At 35.0% G+C, this 18340-nt stretch overlaps 1 protein-coding gene across 1 annotated transcript in view; it reads right to left on the bottom strand.

Annotated features, from left to right (window-relative positions):
* Positions 1 to 16892, bottom strand: part of LOC150101488 (cytochrome P450 18a1-like) — a 45496-nt gene extending 28604 nt beyond the window's left edge. The window contains exons 1-4 of the mRNA XM_090400808.1: positions 16666 to 16892; positions 14081 to 14208; positions 9454 to 9563; positions 6431 to 6726 (exon numbers count right to left, since the gene is read on the bottom strand). Of these exons, the coding sequence (XP_090256934.1) occupies positions 6431 to 6726; positions 9454 to 9563; positions 14081 to 14208; positions 16666 to 16892 (761 nt within the window). The remainder of the gene's footprint in view (positions 1 to 6430; positions 6727 to 9453; positions 9564 to 14080; positions 14209 to 16665) is intronic.
* Between the last annotated feature and the right edge of the window lie 1448 nt (positions 16893 to 18340).

The following is an 18340-nucleotide window of genomic DNA, read 5'->3' as shown; positions in this document are numbered from 1 at the left end:
TTTGTGTTGATAATTTTGTGTTTATCGTTGGTCTCTCTCTATGTTCATTGGGCATCTACAGATGCCGTGTGGTCACTCCGATGCTCGGTGATGTGCCACACTAGGCCTCACCATGTAGTTCTGCTGTTTGTTTTCTAGAGGCCTCAACTCTCTGCAGATTAGTCACTCCACACACACACACCATCCATCCATCCAGCTCATTGATGGTCTACTCCTGCCTCTTTTTACAGGAACGTTATCTCTTATTACTGTTCTGAGAAGTCCCTCTATCCTTTCTATGTGACCAAAATATTTTAACTTTCTTCTGTCAGTATAATTCAGGAGCCTTAAAGTTCTACTGATCTATTCTAACCCATTCATTTGTATCGTTAGTAGATTATCTTTTCTGATTTATGTGATATTGTTTCTGATGGCATGGTTGAGTTTTTTGGGGGGTTTTTTGCCCTATAAATCTGTTAGTTCCTCTTGGTTTATATCCTGACCGAAGCTTTTTACAATAAAATCTTCTGCTGATTTTTTCTTTTTTCGAGTTAGTATTTCGTTAAGTATAGCCCATGTTTGGTTCATATTGAGATTATATTTTGTAAATTTTTGGAAGTAGCAGTAGTGTCTTTTTGCCCTACGAATTTTTGCTGTTAGTTGAATTCTTGTGTTTTTATATAATCTTTGTTACAGGGAGACTATTTTAGTCTTTTCCATAGATTTTCCTTTGCAATAATACTATGTGAATGTCGCCATTTATCCACTGATTATAGTCTGTTTGTCTCCTCGTTTGTGTAGGCTTTTTTGTATATTTCTGTGAACATTAGTTGGAGGTTCTCACAAAAAGTTACAGGGTCATTTATTCTGAGTACGTAATTCCAGTCTGTATTTTTTACAAAGCTGTCGACAATGCTCTTTAATATGATCGAGTGTTGTAAACTTAAGTGGTGGTCGTGGGACGGGGAGGGGAGGTAACGTAATGAAAAGAATTGAGACAAAGTTGTCATCGGCAATTTTGACGTTAGTTACTGATGATGTATATGAATCGATGGGAGCAAGTATGTTGATATGGTCAATGCATGATTGTGTTAGTGAAATGTTGAGTATTTCTTCTCTGGTTGGTGAGTTCATGGTAGGGTTTATGTTGTACTTAGTATATCAAGGTATGCATCAGTGGTTGAAGAAGCGCGGTCAAGACTATTTATGTTAATGTCCCCTATTAGGATGAGCCTATGTGTTGTACGGAGTTCAATGCCACTTAGCCATGATTCGAATTCATGCAGAGAGCTGAGTGGATTATTATCTGGTGTCCTGTGTATTGTGTATTTGATGCTACTTTTGTCGTTTCGATGCTATTTGTGATTTCCAAAATTAGTGTTTCCGCATGTTCGAAATGCGTGTGGTTTTCGGTCACACTATATTTTCTTTGATAAATGCCATGATGCCAGCTCGTCTTTTGTTTGGTCTACATAAGTTGTAGGTTTGTTAATTATTAATGTTGAATGCGTAAATTTCTGTGTCGTTTTTTGCAACTTCTGTCAGTATTAGAGCATATATTTTGGTCAGGTTGAAGTTGAGCAGTGTTATCAATGTAAGCCAATGTTTCTTTATACTTAGTATGTTTCTTTGTATTATAGTGAAGTCGGTATTGGTGGAAATCTTGTCTCTCCATTACTTCAAAGCGTGAAAGACCTTGAAGTTTATATTGTCAGATTGGATATGTTCACATAGATTTGAGATCTCCATTATATAGTTTTTAAGGTGATTTTAAATATTGTTCTTAAGGAGGTGGGGAGAAAATGTTTTATATTGGTAGGTTCCATAGGTCAGATTCTCTTGCAATTATATAAACTCAAGTGTTTTATTTCTGTCTCATAAATATCTGTGGATTGTTAGTTCACAGTAACTTGTATTTGTTTCTCTGTTTTTGATTTCCTTGCTTGGTATAAAAGATATTTTGTAGTATGGAGTCTAGTGTTCAGATATATAGATTGGTGTTGGGAGTTTCTTGTCAGTTAGGATCGATGTTGTCGGCCTTGTTTTCTTGCTTGCTGCAAGAATGGAGTCTCTCCGACTCCTGCTGGTAAAACTAGCGATGATTGGTGGTGGTCTCTCTTTGATTTTTTATGGGCCTCGATTAATAGAGGCGATGTCAGTGGTTGTGACTGGAATGCCAATTTTGGTGGCAATCAGTTGCACTGTGTTGTTGCTTAAGTCTTCTGTCTTATCTTTTGGTATTCCCTCTATTTGAAATTCTTTTTGTAGTATGTGTTCGATTTGGTATTTCATGGTGTTTACCTCTTTCCACCATTCCTCATTTTCGCGCTTGAGATGTTTCTAACTGTACAGTTAATTTCGTATTTATGTCTCGGACAGTTCCTAACATTTCTTCAAGGGTCACGTTATTGTACTGTGTGTAATGTTCTTACTCCTCAAATGTTTTGTTAATTAGTTCCAATTGTGTATTTAGCAGGTCTTTAACCATGAGCTTGAATGACTCTAAGTTATCTGTAATTTTAGGATCAGAAAGGGGCTTACCTTGATGTGCCTCGTAGCTTTTGCTTGATGTCTGTTCTTTGTTCTTCATTTTTTCAGGGCATTGTAGACAACACCATTCAGTTCCGTTTTGCAGCTCCTTTTGCTTTCCACGTGCTTTCTGATATCCCAGAGCACTGACAGTGTTGTCTTCGTCCGAATCCAGAGTAATGCGACCCATCCCCTTCGTCGCTTAATGGCTCATTGCACTTGCTACAGCTCATTGTGCTTGTCCTTCTGTGCCTCGATGACCTTTGCACTTTCTTCCCTTTAGCAACTGCAGTGCGACTTTTAAAATGGCGATGTCTTTTATTCTTTGCTGGTTGCTGACAGTAGTTCACTCTGACTTTCAGCACACATGATGTGGTTATCACTTTGCCGATTTCAAGTAATTAACCGTATCTGTCTTCAGTGTAACAAGTAGAATTAAATAGCAGCACTTTCAAATTAAATACATGAATTAAAACAACTTTAAACCTAATACGAATAATAATAATAGGACTCTAGCTTTAATGTTGTAAGGGTTTTTTCCCAACAGAGATCAGGCCAATAATTGTAACGGTAAGTCTGTAACTTTAGTATGCCATGTAGATTGTACTGCAGCTTGCTGCTTTGTATATATGTGTATACTCCAGATGATGACCTTCATGTGAAGGTCGAAACGTCGATTGTTTATTTTGGTTTATATTATACTAAAGTTTTACTCTTCCATGAAAGTTCTTTCTATAAGTTTCAAAGTTTCATAATGTATTTGTTTTCATTACTTGCCAGTTAGTATTTATAGCACTGTACAAATATTTAACATAAGTGAAATATTTTCTTTATTAAAATATTTCAGCGGGAAGTATTTTAATAAAGAAAATAATAACGGTTTGTAGTCACATTCCTATAACCCAAAATACGCGTTGTACATATTGGGCCTCTCTAGCTTCCAAGAACAGTAGAAAATCGATGGAATTATGAAAGATTTGAGTTGTTAAAACGTTCCAGAGACTCTACAAGATTCACCCAGAATTTTATTTTGCGTCGCGATGCAATGGCGCTGCTGGAGAGGCTGTCGTTATTGTAAACATGGCGTCACTGTCGGAGAAAGCGCCAGTTATGTAGTGGTTAGCTGAGCTGAAATCAACCAAAGCAGTTTCGTCAGGTGTACAAACAGGCAGCGTCCAACCCCAAGAATATCCTTTTGTGGAAAGAAAATTTCCTAACGACAGGAAGCGTTTCGAAACAACGTGGAGGAGAGAAGCAACCAATATCGGAAGAGAAGGTAGAGAACATTCGCGAGACCTTTGTGCAAAGCCCGACAAAAATGGATGACTTGCAACCGCACGTTCTCTTTCAACAGGATGGTGCCCCCGAGACACTGGCATTTGGAGGACAGTGCAAGTCTTGACAGGGTCTTCTCTTCCCTCAGCTTGGATCGGAAGTAAGGGACTGATCCCCTGGCCACCACTATCGCCGAATCTCACCCCACTCGATTTATTCTTGTTGGGGTATGTGAAGGACACCGTCTATGCAACTAGAAAACCTGTGGACAGCCTATAAAACCTAAATTATCATATTTCTGCTGCTGTATCCTCCATCACCCTAGACATGCTTCAGAGAATCTTGTCGGAGATAGACTATCGACTTCATATTTTGCGTGCTACTGAAAGAGCACACGTAGATGTGTACTGATTTTTTTTCTACAAAATCGTGGTGAGTGTTCCTTCTTATTTCTACAATTTCGACACGATGGTCCGTACACGTAAGTATTAGTAGTAGTAACACATTGAAACTAGGGAGGTCTAAGGTGTACATCTTGTATATCAGCAATCCTTAATGAAACACTCTGCAAATGGAAAGTGTTTATTGTTGTAATAAAAGTTGTAAATAATGTTTTGTCTTCAGAATTGTCGTCTTTAATCATTACCAAAACAATTCAGATCATAACTTCAGGATAACTTGACCAGTTCAGGAACTAATTGTTTGTAGAAGAGCTAAATCTTGGCTACAATCTTACGTATTTTGTATGACTTCGAGGAAATTTATTTTGCTTGGGAGTTCAAAAAGTGGACAGTAATTCAGAAAAAATTTGTGTATGGTAATTTCCGAGTAATGTGGGATTTCTTAACGGTTACTGAATTATGAAAATCATGCTTTCTATCGCTGATTACTGTATGTCTACACATTCCCAATTGCGACCTCCTATCTTTCTTTAAAATATGATTTTGTCGTATAAATATCGATTGTTGCATATAATATAATGTAAGCTCTTCGAGTGAAGATAAAATGACACTATATACCTTTGGATATGGCTGCATTTCAGACCTTTCAAAAATACTCTGCAGGATCTGGGAATTATACGGACTTGTACGAACAATTATGGAATTGTACGGACATCTATAGACATCTTGTACACCTACTAACTCACTGACAGAATTGACGTGCTCGTCTTAATAGTGGAATTTAATGAAATGAGAACAGCAATATTAGACGACTGATCTTCTGCTTGTTCATTTTATTTTTCATCCTAAATCAGTCAGCTACTGGATGAAGGTCTCCTCCAGTTTTCTCCATTCTATTCACTTTTTTTGCTTTCCTCGTGTAGTGCATTCCAGCACTCATAACATAACTAATTTTGGTTTTCCGATTTATCTGCTGCTACTATAGCTTTCCATTCTCTTTTATATTTTACGCCACCTTGTGTTATTCTATTTTGAATGCATAACGTATTTGCTAAACTTGTGTACAACTGTTTCTGATTTTATCAAATGAGACAGTGCCCCCCCCTCTCTCTCTCTCTCTCTCTCTCTCTCTCTCTCTCTCTCTCTCTCTCTCTCTCTATGTTGCACAAAGCATTTTCCTTTCTATTCTTGTCTAGTTAATTTTCGACATGTGAAGTATATCTTTTATTAAAGTCCAGGTTTCACTTTCGTCTCCAATTACAATATCCTTCTTCATCTTCCCAAAAGCTATTCAATATACTTGGATCATTTTTATTTTAACATCTTTGATTTTATGATTTGTTCCCGACAAACCTAGGAATTTCCTCTGTGCAGATTTTCTTATAAACGAATTAAGAAACAGTTTAGAGACTCCGTAGCTCATTCGGTATAGACGAAGCCATTTGGTCAGAAAAGCTTGGGTTCGATTCCCGTCTAGGACGTGAGGAAACCTTTATCTGATTTCTTTCGTCTAAAAGTGAGTTAGCCGAGGTGAGGTTTTTTCCTTACGGAAACTCGGGTTTTTCCTCCCCCAGAACAGGCAAACCGGCTCCGTGAACACATACTATTCTACAGTCAAAAATATATATTAAGAAGTTCCTCATTGGAGGGCACAACCTCAATCCCTCCTAAGGGACGGAGGAGGAAAATGGGTGCACCCCACACGACAACATCAACAACCAATAGTTTTGATATTTTCGTTTTTTCTTGCATTGACCAAAAGGGGTTAATATCGTTTCTCTCTCTCTCTCTCTCTCTCTCTCTCTCTCTCTCTCTCTCTCTCTCTCTCTCTCGTTCTTAACAGCAAGGTTTAGAACGAGAGAGAGAGAGAGAGTTACAGCTAAAAGAATTGCATTATTCTCAATTTGGGAAATCATAAGGCGTTGCAGGATTTCAGCGAATGGTACGTTTTTTAAAAAAATCGAAAATAAAAGTGCTGCTGCACTTTTGTTCGGATTTTTTTTTTCAAGATGAACACACTGAATGCACACATCTTAAATTGATTAACATGGACTTAAAATATTTTATCGTTTCGCTATAGGAAAACGGAATGAAAAAATCCTAATTTCTCTGATATTTATCAAACATTAAGCTATTTCATGTTATAATGAAAAATATCAATATTATCATATTGTACTCCTATAACATATATGTATTTAGCAGATGAATGTATATTTCATTATACGCAAGACTTTAAATGTACTTACCTGGCAACGTTCTCTCCTTTATCATAAACGTTGATATAAGGAAACCAGTTCAAAAGAAAATATAGTAGCCACTTCACTAAAGGAAAATAGGTAATCACATCAAAATGGCTGAAATATTTTTGTCCTGTGATCATTAAATTGATAAGAAAATCCGTTCTATCACGAAACTGATCAAATACTGGTCCGACTATTATCCGTCCTAAAGCTTTTGTTATAGTGGTAAGCACACGCTCGTTTAAATAGCACGGCTGCCCTTTGTATTCCTCAAGTTCTTTGATGAAATCCTGCAATTCTTCCTGTAATTTAAAACAGTAAGTAAATTGTTAGGAACAATGATAATTTATTCACTCCTGTAAATAAGGAAAAAAATAGCACAAATAGATTTCCTTGTATATAAATTCATTCAATTCAATAGTTAATATTCCCAGGGGCGGCTCGTGCATAGGCACTAAGGAACTGAAATATCCCTAATTTTTCTTGATACATAAATATATTTATTAATTTATTTATATTTGCTTGTAATATTTAATTTTATCATCAGCAATCCTATACAATTCTCATATTTTGTATAAAAAACAATAAAAATCCATTTTGTAGCACTTAGGAGGGCGAAGGAGGCTAGCAGCACTGTGTTTACCACAGTATCATATTGCTACGCGCGCAAGCATATGTACCTCATAGTGAGATGCGAGCTTTTAGCGTAATGCGGCACTGTCCGATGCGCACTTTCATTGTTATTTATATGCAGTTTGCGCCAGTAGTAGGGTGTTCGTAGTGCTTATCGTGTTTACTCCGTCTCTTTAAATATTTGGACATTACAATTAAAGATATAACATTTGTTATAGATTTTATTTTAGAACATTTTTGGGGTTATGATAATGGATTTTATTTTTAAGTAATTTTGAATTATACCAAGCTGTATAAGTTTATCGATAATAAACAATATTTTTTCATGTTTAATTTTTTTTAATTTTTACCATAATTTTATCCAAAGTTGCAGCACCCCCCAACCCCCGATTTCAAGCCAAGAGTCGCTACTGAATATTCCGTTACGCAATTATTTCCCTTCATGATCGTTTTCAGTTGATCAGCCATAACGTATACAATCCTTCTTGAAGAAGCACACCTTAGCACTTCCGGTGCAGCACTAAAACGTAGACTAACTCACCCTGATAAATTTACATTCTCCAAGCAGCAGCTTCCAAAAGTCTGCAAATCCGATACACGTGTTTGCAAAATTTTTTCAAAGCAAGTGCGTCACATTTGAATAATCTGTATCGTAGTAATATTGTGACACAAACCAATGGACGCTGTGAAATCCTGATTAAGAGAATCCGTTTATAATCTGTATCGTAGTAATATTGTGACACAAACCAATGGACGCTGTGAAATCCTGATTAAGAGAATCCGTTTATAATCTGTATCGTAGTAATACTGTGGCACAAACCAATGGACGCTGCGAAATTCTGATTATGAGAATCCGTTTATACAACTGGTAAACCTATCAGCATTCCAATCCCTTGTTCCAGCAGTTTTTTTATTAGCCAGCTGAAAGTTTATACGTTTGCTATGCATTTTATTGGACTGCTTCATGATTTTAACCATTGTTTTTTCATCTGTTAATGATTTTAGCTACAGTTAAAGTAGAACGCTACAATTGTTCTGTAGGTGTACACTTTATTGATGTCTCATGTGCCAGACTATGATACTGAAAAATAGGAGATTTTTAATTAATATATTTTTTTTAATTCTGAGTGTTTTTATTATATTTTATTTATTTACTTCGAATGTACCTATATATTTATTGCACAAGGGTTCACTCCGATTGGTGCAATGACCCTTTTTTTTACTATTGCTTTCAGAATCCAAATAAATCACTGACTCAAGACCAAAATACAAAATAAATACATTTAATATAACAAAACAATATATATATATATATATATATATATATATATATATATACATTAAGGACCCGATGTCCTTAATGCAGATGAAACAATCACACATCAAACTTCTCGGCAAGCATGCGCACTCCTTGAAAATGGCAAGCGAGAAACTAAATATAATGGCTGACACGTTGTTTCGGTTAGCATAACGAGGATGTCTTTTCAAAACACAACACTTGATAAATTTAAACTACAACAAAATTGTTTAAAGTAACACAACTATTCAAATCCGGTAAGTATACATAAATTTTTAACTGCTTTACATATCACTTTGACAAAACAATTTCAATAACGGGCACATCGCAAGTGCCGACAATGTGTGTTATGAAACCAAAACTAATAAACTTACTAACATAAACCATTTGTAAAAATATTCAATTTTTATTTGTATATAATACTGTATTGTATTACAGTATTATATACAACGGAAGCACTCGTTATTTATATTATTGTTTATTGATTTTATATTGTTGTCTTATTTCGATGCGTATTATCCAACTTTACTTTCATCTGATCCTTCTAGGAGCCTCAAAATATGTAAAAACAATAGGAGAAGATACTCGATATCCCTGTATACAGGTTCATACGTAAAGCTAACCAATTAGGGTTTTTCTAATCCATTTATCCCTTGTAATCCTAGCTATTAAATATCCATTTTAGGTCAGCATATTGCAGAGAGTACACCGGATAAAGGGATTAAAAAATTAATTCGTTATTCTAATTCTGAACACCATATACAGGAATGTTTATTTTTCTCCTATTGTTTTACAGATGTTGATGTTCCCGGAAGGCCGTGAGATGATAGTTCAGTTGCACAGTACTCATCGAAATAGAAAGCGATGTCAAATCAGTAAACCTGATATAAACCACGAGTGCTGGCATTGTACAGCATGCAGTATAGTTAAAGTTTCTAAATAAAAAACCAACAATAAATGTCTCTTGGGATTTCTCATAGGATTACTTCCACGCTGCCAGCCCATGGCATAGGTAGACTATATAGGTTTCACTGAATTCACGAAGGATTCCTAAAATGAAATTACATTTATCAATATCTATTAATTTAGAGAACAATACCTGTATGTTTTCTTCCACACCACGTCTACCAATTCCTGAAAGCTTTAGAACATGAAGCAAAATAAATTTCCGCTGTTCTCTCCATTGGTTACCGTTTGCAGAACCAACACCTAAATAACAGACAATCTTCGATTAAGAAGAGTTTTTTTAATTAGATTATTATTGGAAATGATTTTGTGATCATAAGAAATGGGACTATTTCGAGACATATAAAGTCGAAAAGTTGAAATTGGCGTATGTTTTTGAACCAAGTTTCATCAACTTTCGGAAGACGAAGTATCCGGCAGACTATTCCCAAGGAAAATGTTGATCTCATTCATGAACATTTTGTTCGAAGTCCACTAATAGGTATCGGAGGGAAATTTGGTATCAACTACTTACAGTAAGAAAAGTGTTGAGAAAGTGATTGAACTTTATCCCATACAATGTCCAATTGCGAAATGAACCATTATGCAAGCGTGATAATTCGATGCGAAACGAAAAGAAACAAGCTTCATGTTCACATCTGGGAACTCACCTGTCACATGTTAATATCGAAGTTCAACATTAATCTCCCTAAAAGATTGGGGATTTGTTTCTTTGCTTGTTTGTTTGCTTTCTTTTATTTTTATGTCAGTAACGAAATCATACGACCCTATGTGGAGTCTACATCAACTTTAGAAACAATGGTCATGGCGCCTGTTAATGGATGAATTTCCAGGAGAACTTCGTTTGGGAGCATGACGCTGCTACTCGTCATTTCTACTTGGTTGTGAAATCACTAATAGACGCAGATCTTCTATGAGATTGGGTAGGATAAACATGAACTATTCTTGTCCAGATTGATTTTTCCACCTCACTTTCTAGATATTTGTGGTCTTAAGGATATGTGCGAGACCATAGTTGCAACGTACTTCGAGAAACATTCGATTGCTAGGGTTGATATTTGCATACTGATTATGTAATTGGTAGACCACATCTTAATAACTTTAGATGAAACTTGATGACCTTCTATAATTTTTTGTATCTGTCTAGAAAATAAACCCATTTCGTATAATCAAAATAAATTATAATAAACATTATAATATTTTTATGTATAATGTCAATATTGAAAGATTTACTAGCATAATTGCACAAAAATTAATACTCAATGAATTTATGAATGTTACGCATAGGAAATGTTCTGTTTTGTCAAACAATCGCCATCTTACGCTATAGAACTTTAGAGTATCTGTGGATTAACGTTATCTGCTGCAAGACATGGTTTTCCAATGTTTCCAACATATATATATATATATATATATATATATATAAGGGAAACATTGAGTGAATCATCCGAGGCCTGGGAACACTGCATTAATATGAAATGCGGAGGGAACACTCCAGCCATTAGACGAATTGCGCGACCTGTGATAAAACTGCAAATGAGTTACAAAAAACAGAAAACCACACAAAATACTAATAAGAGCCCTCGATGCCTCAATACCCTATTGAATATATTGGAAATATCAAATTCGGCAACGCATATTTCCCAAACCTTTTCACAACACATGTCCAGAGGTGGATGGTGTAGCCCAGAAACTTTATTATGTATCTCCACTGGTGAAATCCAATTTGGTAGTCGTTGATTAGTTGACAGTTCTGCAATTGTCGAAGTGACCCTCTCCGTTACTTTTGATGATATTAAGAACAATAGGTCGACGGTTGGATGCTAGACACATATCACCTTTTTTTTCGTACTGGCTGTACATGAGATTAGTTCCCTGCTGCAGATTGAATGCATGTGATTATAATAAAATATGCAAATGATAAAGAGTGCGTGTTAGTTGAGGAGCACCTCTTTAGTACAACTAATGGGATTCCATTGGGACCAGGAACTATAAAGACATCCACATTGTTCAAATTCTTCTATTTGCTGATGATAAGCTATAGGCAACATGCTACAAAATGTTCTGAGTTAAGAATGATACTATTTGCCTTCATCATGTATGTAAGAAAAGAAAGATGCCAGGAAGTCAGCCTTACCTTCAGGTGATTTTGCGATGATATTGTTTGAAAGAGATATAGGGACATATTTACTCCCAACGGCTTTTTCAAGGGATCATTAGGCACGACTGCATTGGCGCAAATGGCAGCTTTTTATTAATTTATTCCTACTGGAGTCAGATAGTTTTACTTAAGGTTTTTGCAAGTATGCGAGATTTAGTATAGGCTGTAAATGAAACTGGAGTTTTTGTCTCAAACGACTTATCATAATCTGTTTTCTTTTCTTGGCCGCACTTGCACACTTTTTTGGAAACCGTAGCTTACATATAGCGCGGGATCTTTGAACAGAGGGAGGAGTAAAACGTCGATTCAAACATGAACAGTCTCCTTAAGGAGTTCAAAACAAGTATCTGAATCCGAATTAGGGAAATAGTAGTATAACCATGAAAACGAGGAGTAAAAGTCTCAGAAATCTTCCAACTTACCATTTTTAGTGCCTGCTGAGATGAATTATTTGTTTTAATCGTTACAGTAATTATATTTGATTCTCTTTCAGCGCATTTTCAGTGGAATTTGAAAAGGAGACCAGTTAGAAATGTCAACATTGAAGTCGTCAAGGAAGGTGACGTCGATGATAAAAACTTTATGCCATCAAGAAATCATAGGGATGCAAATGACGTTCAGAATTTAAGAACTATTCAGATATCATACAAAAGCAGAAGAACCTCCTTTTGGTGAAAGGAATCGTACAAGTTGTAATTTGAAGTTAAGATGGCGATGGTTGTGATGACAGAGATATCGAGTTCTGTCAAAACCAAATTAGGTTTAGATATCTGCAGATGATGACGCATTTCATTTGGATTGGTGTTTATACCAAGAATGTTTCGAACAATATTTTGGAAATTTTTGCGGGAGGCGTGTTATCTAATATACCCACAGCAACGCTACATTTATATAGGTTTAAAGTTTAAAGGTAAGGTTTAGAAGTTTAAAGAAAAAGGAGAAGGGATGGGAACACTGGGAGAATATGTAGATTTGAACTTCTACAGTGCTAAATTATTACAGATGAGAAATAGTACCCTTCGAGAAAAAATGGTGCATATTTATTGGAATCTTAAGAATGATGATATGTGACGTGCTTATTTCAGGAGAGGATAAATATCTACGTCATCCGTTAAGAGATATCTGAAGGACCCAAGGCTATGAAGCAATACATTTGCCTGTAAATTGTGGATGCTCGTTTATCGGGTTTGTGGGATTAAAAAAACGCAGTTTCCGAGAGACAAATCTTTCCCACCTCTGCATGAGATGGGCTTACACACTTTCAGATGAAACAGATATTTGACATTGCGTGGCGATCTGGATAAAATATGCAGGTGTTCCTCAGTCCCCTCAGGTTAAAATATGAGACGATTGTGTTTTAGTGACAAAATTATGCTCGCCGTACTGAAAGATGGCAAAATAATTTAGCCTTAATTATGAAAGCTTGGAATATGCTGTATGAGCTCTGTAAGGTTTATCGAATGAAAAGAGGAATGGAGAAGGGTTTTAATGGGAAAATAATGGAAATATTTGAACGTGTGAACGCACTCAAAGAAGTCAGGCTCAAAGTACGAAGATCTGGTATACGTCGGCATTCATGAGGAAATCTGAAGAGAGAAAACCTCAACAATAACATGCAGTGAATGAAATTGGCAGTCAGACCAAAAAAGTGGATATTAAATCATAAAATGGTATAATTTGGTAAGTAATATATAATTATTACTAATAAAAGCCTAGCGTTACAATATTTTATCAGAACTTTCCATCTCTCCAGCGTCTCCAATTTATGGAATAAAATCTCCTGCGGATTGATATTGGTAGAATCAATACCGAGGGGCATTGATTTAAATGGTAAGCTACCAGTTGGTGATAGAGTAACTAGTTAGTGACCTGCATTATTTTCGATAGAACTGAGGTAAATGAAATCAACGAAGAATCAGGAAAAGACCGGAAGTTGTTGCCCAGCAAGTTTGTTTTGTCCAAGCTTTCTCTCTATACCTCACTTCTGAGATCACAAAGAAACTCTTTCAAATAAAATACAGAAGTGGGATATTTAACTTTTCTTGTTTACTATCAACTATTTTTCCCTGTTACTACTGTAAGTTATTTTTATAAGGAGATTAAAATGTTGATGCATTTTTTTATTCTTAACCTAAGTGATAAACATTTGATTGTAATTTTCAGTTCTGTTGTTGCCATAGTTGTGTTGGTCATAATTCAATGAATCTGTTAATAGTCTGATTGATATTTCCTCTGCGGCATGTTACGGATATCCCCTCAAAAAATATGAATCTAGTAGAGAACCCTTTTTTCAAATGGAATTTAATGATAATGCCTAAATCAGATAATGCCTAAATGAGACTTCATTGGCATAGACCTCTTGGTGTAATTCTGAAATAATAATATTATAATATTATTTATAAATATATAAAAATACATAAATATATATATATAAATATATAAGAATTTGTATATACAAATATACCCAAAATATATAAAATACGGTATCTTGTTAAATAACTTTAATTGTCTTATCATAACGTAATAATAATTAATATTGTTAAGAGATGCAATACTGATGTTATAGATTTAAATTAATGTAACATTTAATGGAACTTACTCTTTTTTCCAGGAAATGGATGAAGCTGAAATGGTTCTGGTCTGTTCAATATTGCTGAGTTTCTAAAAGCTTCTTTTACGCTCTGAAAGTCTCCTAAGATCACAACAAGACGACTTCCAACGTACAAACTGAGAGAACCAAGAAACAGAATTGTAGTGCTCGGAAAAACATTGCTAACATAATGTAAATAAAGTCTTTCTAATTATCGTCAAGGTGTTAATAACATCTATCAATAATTGTTATTTGAATATAAGAAATATGACGTAGTCAAGTACTGTAATCAGTTGACATATATGCTGCTTAGTGTACTTTCCAATCGTGCTCCTGTTTTCTTTTATTTTTAATTTATCTACAGCCTTTCCTCTATAAATCTAGTAAATTGCAATGATTCAACAATTCAAGTGTATGGTGGCATACATCTTTATAATTGTTTATGCATAAGTGGATATTAACATATCTTTTAACTATGGTGAAACAGATGATGCCACGAATATAATTATAACACTTACTTTTATGATAGACAGATTTAATTAAAAAATTGCATGTGTCTAAAATAGTGATTTACTTAAAATAAGTGCCTGTTTGGCCAAGGATGATGTACATGTTTAAATTTTTTTATTCTGTGTGACTAAACTACCAATCTTTTGTTATTTGAATTTGAATTCCAATTCAAATAACAGAAATGGTTTCACAAAAAGTAGGTATGTAATACAGACTCTCTACTAAAAACAACGTAGGATTCATCAGCGCATTTTAAATTTACCTAATGCAAACAAATAATTAAGAAAATAGAAGAACTCAACTGTTTTCTAGCGCACATGTACATTTCATCATCATCATCATCATCACGAATCATGGGCTCACTGCCCGTTGATGTCTGATGCCTGTTTCACTATCTTCTTCCACCTTTCTTTGTCCAGTGCACAGTGTCGCAGTTTTTGTACACCCATTCCACACCAGTCTTTTATATCGTCTATCCATTCTCTGTATGGTCTACCTCTTCTGTTTAAACCATCCAAAATACCAAACATAAATGTCTTTATCTTCCGGTCCTCACTCATTCTACAGATGTGTTCAAATAATTGCAGCTTCCGTTTTATAATCTTCTGCATTAGATTCTGTTTTGGTTGTATCTTCCGATAGAGCTCTTCATTGGTGATTTTCTATACCCATCCTATTCTTAGAATCTTCCTGTAACAAGTTCTTTCAAATTACAAAATTCTTTTTCTTGATTCCTTATTTATTACCCACGTTTCTGATCCGTACAGAACACCGCTGAAGATGCATGTTTCCAATACTCTTAGTTTTGTTTACAAACTGATCACTTTACTTTTCCAGATGTTATCCGTGGCCTTCAGATTTGTTCTTCCCTTTGCAATCCTGATCTTTATTTCTTTTTTACAGTCCAAGTCATATGTCAGTTTACTTCCCAAATATGTGAATTGTTCTACATTTTCTATATCAGTTCCATCCACTTGTATCTTTGTTTTATGTTCTTCTCACCAAATACCATTGTCTTTGTTTTTTCAAAGTTCATAACAAGTCCAAATCTCTTCCCTTCCTCATTTAACAGTTTCAGTGTTTTTTGTAGTTCTCTTTCGTCTTCTTCAATAATACGAATGTCACCTGCAAATCTCATATTGTTAATTCTCATTCCGTGTACAGATATTCCTTTCGCATCTTCTTTCATTTTATCCATTGCTCTGTCTAAATGTGCGATGAAAATGCTTGGTGATATTGGGTCCTCCTGTCTAGTACCTCTGCTTGTTTTAAACCATTTCCCCAAATCATCACCTATTCTAACTGCTGCAACTGCATTCTGCTAATCATCTTTTAATATAGTTATTAGTTTTTTATCAATTCCATAGGATTCCAGAACTGCTAATGTCGCTTTCTGGTCAATACTGTCAAGTACATTTACTGCGAAGAATGTGTACATGAACTGAAAAATGATAAAAATATAAAATAGCAAATGCAACTGATCGAAAGGTCACACACACAGATATCGGCACTTCACAAATCAGAACTGACTAATATCCTAAAAAAATAAATAAACTCTACTAAATCATTATTATATAGACAGTAATTGTTTCTACAACTTCCAGAAACTGCTCGATGCATAATACTCCCTAGAAATGATTTCATTTCTTCTGATACAGTGCAGATTACGAACTGATATCTTTTCTTCTATGTGTTATGAGAAATCAATTTCTATTTCCAATTGGCTTAAAGATTTATATTTCCTTAGCATAAACTTACCATAATTTCACCGTCTTAGCAGCCAAGATAACCAGATGTTGTGATTCGTTCCATAGGTTGCTTCATAAAGAAATACGGATTAACATTGCAAAAATCTCATCGAGTTAAACATTGAGTAAAAGACACGTTGAGTTAAAATACAAGGCAAAATGCATTAAGTGAAACGATACATACGTTAATTAATTAAATTAATTAAATATAATTCGGTATGCTGCAGACAACAAAGAGCAAATATCCAAGAAAAGAATGAGAGCATTAGTAAAAAAAGCACGACTAAGTCTGCTGTAAACGAATGCTTGAATTTACCTCAGCTTCGAAAAACTTACCTGAACACATTGCCATATTTCTTAGCAATATCGATAAGTTGAAAATGATCGTTCTTTTTAAGAAATGGCCAGTATCCAAATACAGGCATTCCAACTGGACCAGGAGGAAGTCTTCGCTTATGAGAACAAAAATAGGAAACCAAGACAACAAGAACGATAATCGCCGATAAAACGGTTGTGGGTGCTGCAATATAAGAGCCGAGAAGATTCAAGTACTGAAATGCCATTATTCTCATCCACACATAGACTCAGTTAATTGTCCTCACTCAGAAGACCTTGAAACAACTTATATAGAGATCGACAAAACGACCTCTATTGGCATATATATGTGCAACCTATTGGATTCTTTCCTAATGCGCCTTAGAGTTTATCCCCAACCCAGGAATCAGGAGTTAATCCATTGCACAAGCAAGAATTTCATAATTGAAAATCATTAATAATATTTTATCATTCATTACGCAGTTAAATCAATGATATTAAATGTAAAGCATGTTACTAATTTATATCTGAATATATTGAATATATTCTATATGATTACAGTCTTTGCCTGTATAATTGCGCAATTTTAAAATACCATTAAGAAGATAACTCTTTTCGTGACATTCGCAACGAATTGAAGGACATTTACAGTCCAAAATAAGTATCTGTCCACGAATGACACTTTTTCATGGAAACAAAACTAACCGTAAACCTATCATTTATTTATATCATCAACATACTGCGTTGTAGGACTGTTAATGAACATTAGGCATACATTTTAAAGTATAGTCTTTGTTCAATCAGGTGTCACAATCATTTTAATCAAATTGCAAAATAATTTCACTTTTTTCATTTGGTAATTGCTTATGACAATTGTCTACATGACAATTGTCATAAGCAATTTATTTTTATAATAATCACTTACTCACCTTATAATTTGTTTGTTCTTGAGAAATAACCAGCAGACGGAATGCAGTTGGGCAACTACCACGGGATGATTACGAGTGCGAGGGAAGCGGGTAAACAACTAATGATCACCAATATGTATTCCGAGGTTCATAGAAAGAATGTACGCTTTCGCGCCTCGTCATTTCAGTTGAAAGAAAAATGATTCTCTCCACACCAGCCTCTTATCGAAAGTCCTCTGCCACCACCAATGAACAATCCAACAGGAAATTAGTAAAACGAACAAGGTAATGAGCAGAAAATCACCAGCTGTCACCCAAGGAAAATGTAAGAAATATCACTTGTTTTAATGTACTTTCAACAATATAATCCACTTTTGCAACAACATCTTCTTATGGATAGAACACATTTCCACGTAGAAAGATATATCGTATTTCGTCAAACCGATTGCAGTAACTATGAACCTATCTATCAAAAAATTCGTTCTGAAAATAAACTGCTTTTGGCTTCTTTAAATTTAAAGAATTACTCTTTTTGTCTCTAGACAAAAGAGCAAAACTTCAGAAGGCTTTTCAACAATGACATATTCTTTCACAATATTTTACCAAATATGACAGACATCATAGAAATGTGCAGAGACAATGTGGTTGGTGTTTTCACAGAATGACAACACGTGATCGCATATACAGACGCCTACATAGTGAACCTTCAACATCACGACTTGAATATAAAAAACAAGACAGTCTGATTTTCAGAACTGTTTCGACAGAAGTAATTAGAGAAGTACTGC

The sequence above is a fragment of the Typopeltis vanoorti genome, chromosome 11, assembly GCF_054136105.1.
Source record: "Typopeltis vanoorti isolate ZY-2024b chromosome 11, IOZ_Tvanoo_1.0, whole genome shotgun sequence".
NCBI classification, from domain to species: Eukaryota; Metazoa; Arthropoda; class Arachnida; order Uropygi; family Thelyphonidae; genus Typopeltis; species Typopeltis vanoorti.
This window is presented reverse-complemented; position numbering and strand designations above follow the sequence as displayed.